The sequence below is a fragment of the Halyomorpha halys genome, unplaced genomic scaffold (genome assembly GCF_000696795.3).
Source record: "Halyomorpha halys isolate HHAL.00 unplaced genomic scaffold, Hhal_1.1 Scaffold1428.1, whole genome shotgun sequence".
In the NCBI taxonomy this organism is placed as follows: Eukaryota; Metazoa; Arthropoda; class Insecta; order Hemiptera; family Pentatomidae; genus Halyomorpha; species Halyomorpha halys.
This window is the reverse complement of record NW_027105500.1, coordinates 132922-140289: the sequence shown is the minus strand read 5'-3', so window position 1 is coordinate 140289 and position 7368 is coordinate 132922. Positions and strand designations below refer to the sequence as shown.

The window sequence follows — 7368 nt, the reverse complement described above, 5'->3', positions numbered from 1 at the left end:
GAGCAGCCAACAGTAATGTGACAGGCACCACTGGGAAAGAGCAACCAACAGTAGTGTGACAGGCAACATGGGGAAAGAGCAGCTAACAGTAGTGTTACAGGCAAAACTGGGAAAGAGCAGCCAACAGTAGTGTGACAGGCAACACTGGGAAAGAGCAGCCACCAGTAGGATACGAGAGGAGATCATCTCCCATTCTTCTTAAACTGTTTCTTTATTCATTATTTATCATTTATTTATTTCATTTTTTTTTTCAAGAGGTACAAATTTTTCTTTTCATCCTCGTAACTTTAGAACAATGGGGTTCATGGAATACTATTCACTCACGGACCCTTAATGTTTCCAGTTTGATGCTAAGAGCAAGTACTAATGTCAAACAACTGAATTCAAAATATTTGAGTAATACAATGAGTTGCAAAAAATAATTAAGAACACGAACAGTCTGCAATACCCGACAGTATTAGAGTGCAATAGCTTCCTGGATTGGTAAAAGCCCAGATAGAACTGAGTAATTTTCTCTTACGATACTTGATATCATCTGTAGGTACTGTCATCCTTTGCAGGGCTGACACCTTCTGAATGTCTGGTCCCACACCTTCCTTACATATAGGGACACTATCGGGCAATATGTCCTTCAGTCCCATATTAAAAACACCGGGTGCGGAGACATTGTACTACCAGAGTCCTGTTTCATAATGAAGCTAATGGTATTAGTTGATAGTACAAGTGTAGAAACTAGTGTAATAATAATACTAATACTTATTTTTTTCTTTATAGGGATGACTATTAGTGATATTACAGGAATTAAAAAATACCAAAGTACAAGTTACTATTGCAGAAGTCTGTGTAATTGAATTAAGATAAATCTACAAGACTAATAGTATTAGTTTGTACTTGATTATGAAACAGGACCCAGGCGATACCCAAAACAGATTCCCCTAAAGGGATAGAGGGACCTTCGATGAGTAGTTCCTAATTAACAAAAACACAAAGACAAAACTTTTATAAAAAAAAAAAAAAAAAATAGAAAAACAAAATGTACAATTATATCTCAATATGAATTCATATTGATAACAATATGTAAGTCATATTTGATAAAAATAAACAGAATTGATTGGGCGAAGGATGTTTTGTTATTACTAATTAGTAGTTACATTAATTATTATTGACAATATCCAATGTCCAATAAGGGAGTTATGTTATTGCTAAAAATGTGTTTGACCTGAGAGCCAATAGGAGTACAGTTCATTATAATATTGTGTTGCAGGTGGCCCCAGAGCTGCACGAGCACCAGCTCAGCTACCTAACGAGCAGCCAACAAGCGATCAGGCTGGACATCCCACTGCTCTACCATGCCCTCTACTCGGGAGGAGAGGACAGCCCCATCGAGTCCATCCTAGTTCTGGAGAACCTCAAGAGCGAAGGATACGACACCGTGGACTTCGCGCAAGGACTCTCGCTTGAGCAGGCACAAGCGGCCATCTCCTCCGTGGCCAAGCTGCACGCCCTGTCCCTCCTCATGAAGGTGCGCGAGGGGGTTCCTTTGGACCGCAAATATCCCTTTTTGTTTCAGACAGCGAGGGCCACGGACTCCTACCAACAACTCGTCGAGCGTGGACTTCCGCAACTCAACGACTTCCTGCAAGGATGCCCCGGATTGGAGCCAGTTATGGAGGCACTTGCAGCCCTCAAACCGGACACCAAAGAGATAATTTCCGGACTGTTGGCACCCCGTGAACCACTGTCCCTCATCACCCACACTGACTTCTGGTGTAACAACCTCCTCTTTGACAAAGAGGACCGGTGCTGCATTCTGGACTGGCAGATGGTGACCTATTCGAGACCCACTAACGATATCGCCCTCCTTATGGTCAGCTCGCTGGCCACCGAGACCAGAAGGAGCCAGTCGACGACACTCCTCGACCACTACTGGGCCGAGCTGACAGCTTGCTGCCGCCGGGTGTCCCTCGACATCGAAGTGGAACTGGGTTACACCCGCAACGACCTGTCCTTGGACTTCCGGCGCTCCCAATTGCTCGCCCTACTTCTTTGCATCGGATCCGTGGACGTGGCTCTAGGGAACCCCGTGACGGAGCACCGTTTGGTCAGCCTCCTCCAAGATCTGCATTCCGAGGGCATCCTCTCTACAGAAATGATCTTTTAGCTCTGTCAATTATATTGCTCATTCTCGCGCCCCCTCTCAGATGAATATTTTACTATTTGGGCCGCTTGACGAGGCCCCCTACTTCCTGATATGCCAAAGAGATGCACTATAACCGCGACACTCGTCCCGGAACGTGCCAAATCCACTGGGTGCTAGTTGGACTTTGGGTACATACCGTTAGGTTATCAATTATAGCTAGTTTATTGTTCAAATATGATAAATGTTATTGAGATGGATGGATCGCTCGCTGTTATAAATTTAGTGGCATTAGTTAAACGAACAATATTCTTTTAGTTGTTACGTGCAGTTTAAGATAAATTATTGAATGTGTTTATGATAAATAAAGTACTCATATAAATGTTATAATATAAATAATAAAGGATTGTCTACATATTGGCATACTATAGTTACAGTCAACATCCAAATCCTGCTCCTTACTCCGCTCCCTCATTCACTTCGAAACCAGAGTACACTTCACTCCTCATCCTTTCCCCCTCCCTCCCACTAATCATTATAATGAACCAACATTTGTACTATTATATTACAAATCTCAATATTATTAACTTTAAATTTATAAATAATTTCTATTAAATTTTAACGTAATCATATAATTATATCTTCAAAATAAATCATAATTATATTCAATTAAAAGGTACTAACTCAATTATATTTTCAATATATTTAATTCCTATATCACAATATTCAATTAAATGTGGCAGAAATCAATATGAAATGGATTCTAACCCAATACCACTGTAGGGACAACTTGATATCTCAATTTTTCCTACTTTGCAGGAAAGTAAATTAGCTACTAAATATTTCATAAACTTTATATAACACATACACATAGATTTTATTTTTAATCTTTAAAACAATTTGAATTTTGTTTAACTATCGATATTTAAGATTCAGCGGGGAATTCTGAATAAAATAGTATGAATTTCATTACATATTAGGATAGGTTATGATGAGATATTGAGCTATAATACTATAGGAGTGACAGTGGAAGTTGCTACCTCGTTGGACACGTTACTTCCACTTCCAGGTTGAGTGAACCCTCCTCCGATGACTCCTCGACCTCGGTAGAGGTCGTCATCATCACAATGGAATTCCTCGGAAGCCTCCCCCCTCCGCTCTGCTCTGTCGCCAAAAACTAACTCGGTTTTCCGTTCCAACGCGCTCTCTGCGTTACATGGCATCACTACGCTGGGTGGGTGCCTGATACAGCCTAAGTCAGTTAGATCATTTATATTTTGACCATTAATCACAAGTTGATATAACTAAAAACCTAATGTAACTTAATTAATAATATAATTTTAATTTATTAATATATTAATAATTAATTTATGAACTAATACTATTAGCTTTCATTATGAAACAGGACTCTGGTAGTACAATGTCTCCGCACCCGGTGTTTTTAATATGGGACTGAAGGACATATTGCCCGATAGTGTCCCTATATGTAAGGAAGGTGTGGGACCAGACATTCAGAAGGTGTCAGCCCTGCAAAGGATGACAGTACCAACAGATGTAAAAAGAATACAGTGATTGCTGGAGACGTTAAATTACTACAGAAGGTTTGTTAAAACATGGCGGAGTATCTTGTGTTCCTCAACAATTTGTTAAAGAAAGGGAGCACGATTGCAGTGACGTCAAACATGGGCCATAACGTCCGAAAATATATTGAGTAGCTACAACGGGAACCAGTTCTTGCATTCCCCAACTTAGGGAAACCGTTTACGTTCACAATAGATGCAAGTGAGTATGCTCTCGGGGCGGTGTTGGCACAGGAGACCGAAGAAGGAGAGCGCCCTGTAACAAATGCTAGTCTTACTGAAGCAGAAGCCCGATACAGCGCCTAGGAACGAGAACTTCAGGGGATTGTGTGGGTAGTAGAACATTTCCGGCCCTATGTGTTCGGAAGGCGTAAAAGGGTCCACTCTGACTAAAAACCATTGGATTGGGTAGGAAAGATGAAAGAGTCTACCGTGGGCATCACCAGATGGAAGGGTATCCTAAGTCAACATAATATGGACATTATATATAAGCTCGGTGTGGTTGCAGACTGGCTCTCTAGGGCAATACTTATGCATAATATGGACATTATATATAAGCTCGGTGTGGTTGCAGACTGGCTCTCTAGGGCAATACTTATGCATAATATGGACATTAAATATAAGCTCGGTGTGGTTGCAGACTGGCTCTCTAGGGCAATACGTATGCATAATATGGACATTAAATATAAGCTCGGTGTGGTTGCAGACTGCATAATATGGACATTAAATATAAGCTCGGTGTGGTTGCAGACTGGCTCTCTAGGGCAATAATTATCAACGCAATCGAGGATAATCACCTAGGGATGTGAGACAGTTCATTGTAATTTTTTTTCTTTCGCTTACTTTGTTTATTGAGAGTTGTTTTTTTCATCATTGTTATTTTTTTTTTTTTAAATGTATTTGTGCATATCACTTTTAGTCATTTTTTTTCACTCAGACCTAAAACTAAAATACGTCAGCAATTTTCAAACAATTTTGGCCTGTACTGTTCGTATATCTTTTAAGAGGGCGCTTTTGTCTGACGTTCTGCTATGCAGTTTTAATTTTATAACAGCATTTTTTGATATTTTCCTTTTGAAATTTGGGATTATTTTGGAATATAATTATAGATGAGTTTGAAATCTAATGATATAATTATGTTTCGAACACAGATACTAAATATGATGCTACAATTGTGTTTCGAACACAGATACTAAATATAATTATGTTTTGAACATAAATATTGAATATAGAAGGATGATATAATTGTGTTTTGAACATAAATATTGAATATAGAAGGATGATATAATTAATTTTCAAACTTTTTTATTTTTTTATTATAAAAAATGAATTCGTTAAAAATTCAATCGATTATTTTTGGTCTCAGGCTGCTGCTAAGGAGCAAAAGCCCCCCTCCCCTCCGGTCGACTAATCAGCTTCATTAATTTCGGCCAATTAGATCTACAGAACTCGCTCTTAATATTAGGAGGAAACAACACAACTACATACCTTTATAAGTTTATTCTGGTCGAGGATAATCAATCCGTTCTATAATTCCACAAGATCTAAGTTAATTTATTATGAGTAGCTACGGTATGATGAGAAAGGGATGAAGACGACAGCAGAATAGGTTTTGTTAATGTTGAGTTGAAGCAGAGCTGGTGGGGCACAAGAAGAGGAGCTCGTGTGTCCTAATTGTAGTAAGTGGGAGCCTCGTCAAGAGGACTCCACCACTAATGAATCGAAATGTCACGGCCAATGAATCGATAATTGGCTCCATTATAGGCTAGTTTAATCAATGATTGAAGAGATTCATACAGTGAACCGAGGAGAGGGAGGGGGAGAAGGTCAATTGAACCCGCAAATCTAATAAGAAAAAAAAATGCAAATATCTTTTTGTAAGTCTTAAAGCTATATCGATTATTAATTCCTCATCAAAAACCCAAAGTTATATTGTACCTCTAGAACTGATAGAGATATGAGATAGCAACGCTGTGTGTTGAAGTGAAAGTTCTTGCAAAAATTATCGATATACTTTATAAAATACAATTAATAAAAAATTTAGTTGGTCTCTTATTGCAAACGTGGATTCACCTGCAACCATCACCTTCAGTCGGACCAGGAATTTTTAGCTTCCTAATAGGTTATTAAATTCATCTCCATAAATTTATTAAATAGATATAATAATCATTTTAAAAATTCGAAAAAATAATTTATTTTTATTTTTAAAAGCTACAAAGAAGGACAAGAGAAACCGAAAATAAACAGCAAGCTGTAGACAGTCCTAGTGATAAGACAGTCCCCCCTCCCCAGGTCATTGATAAAACGGCCCCCCCCCCATTCACAGCCGACTATTATTCAAGCAACGGATCTCAATTCAAAACTGCAACCTCTCGCACTCAAAAACACTCAAGGATAGTTCACGCAACATAGGAATAGCAAGGATAGTTCTAGCAACATTGGCTATAGATACCTTTTTTTATTTTCGTTATATATGCATATATTTAAATATGCGAGAAGAATCGGGAAAAACCCTTAATGTCCACAAATACACCATATTTGTTCACTAATTAATGTCTACCTTACAATTAGGACAGAACAATACAGCTGCACGTAATAAGGATTAGAGGAAGCACATCACACACCAACAGACTAAAACCCGAGCAGAGACATCATATCAGTTCAAGCTATATACACAAATAGTGGAAGTAATCTGTTAGTAGTAACTGATATCTGAGAGCCTTAAGGCCTAGGTATGAATATATAACTTAAGTATCGTCGAGATAAAACAGTAGAAAAGGGAGATAAATGAAATGAAATTACTCCCACAGGTTCCAAAAATAGAATGGCTTTAATAATATACATGTCATATTCAGTCCAGTACTTCTATATATACACATCAATCAGCTGTTCGACTCGATCAACTGATACGGCCTGTCAGCTGTTCTCTTACTCAGGCTGTACTTATAATATATATATTATTATACACTGGGTTCCTATATGTAAGGAAGGTGTGAGACCAGGCATTTAGGTGTCAGCCCTGCAAGGGATGACAGTATCAACACAAGTAAAAAGAATACAGATACTGATAATTCTTTTTTGTTTTTTTCATCATTGTTATTTTTTTTTTAAACTGTATTTGTATATATCACTTTTATTGGCATTGTATTGTAATTTATTTGTATATATCCTTTTCTATTGTGCATAATTGAGTTTACGAGGATTGTTCGTAAACTGGCGGGGGAACTTACAGTTAGGTTTAACTCTAATATCAGCTTATTTGAATGTATATATAGAGCCGAATTGGACTTTGAGTTTACTTAAACCCTTTCCTTTCGCACTCCTCTCTCTCCTACTATTATTAGTTTTCACTTCAGTAAACGATGAATTATAAATGTGTGTATACATATATATAAAAGTTACGGTCTGAGTCAGCTGTTACTCCGATGTCAGCTGGCTGAGAAGATCAGCCGATGGGACGTATATAAAGAGATGTACTGAACCCAATAAAGCCCGTATGTTACAGCAGTTCAAGCGAGTTAGATCTTATACCTAAATGTTGAAGAGCAATAGGTACCTCAGGGTGTCTCCAGCGTATGTAGGGTGGCTGTAATGGGAATAGAGCAATGGGTACCTCAGGGTATCTCGAGCGTATGTAGGGCGGCTGTAATA

At 38.4% G+C, this 7368-nt stretch overlaps 2 protein-coding genes across 4 annotated transcripts in view; one reads left to right on the top strand and one right to left on the bottom strand.

Annotated features, from left to right (window-relative positions):
- The window catches only part of LOC136796836 (uncharacterized), a 5236-nt gene extending 2684 nt beyond the window's left edge, over window positions 1-2552 (top strand). The window contains exon 2 of the mRNA XM_067051671.1: window positions 1265-2552. Coding sequence (XP_066907772.1) covers window positions 1265-2161 — 897 coding nt within the window. The 3' untranslated portion in view covers window positions 2162-2552. The remainder of the gene's footprint in view (window positions 1-1264) is intronic.
- Window positions 2553-3182: 630 nt separating this feature from the next.
- Window positions 3183-7368, bottom strand: part of LOC106689692 (E3 ubiquitin-protein ligase RNF19A) — a 136182-nt gene continuing 131996 nt past the window's right edge. For 2 of the 3 annotated variants that reach the window (XM_067051665.1, XM_067051658.1), the window contains one exon: window positions 3183-3379. In XM_067051665.1, coding sequence (XP_066907766.1) covers window positions 3350-3379 — 30 coding nt within the window. In that variant the 3' untranslated portion in view covers window positions 3183-3349. Of the gene's footprint in view, window positions 3390-7368 lie in introns of all 3 variants that reach the window. The other variant, XM_067051664.1, reaches the window with a different exon arrangement.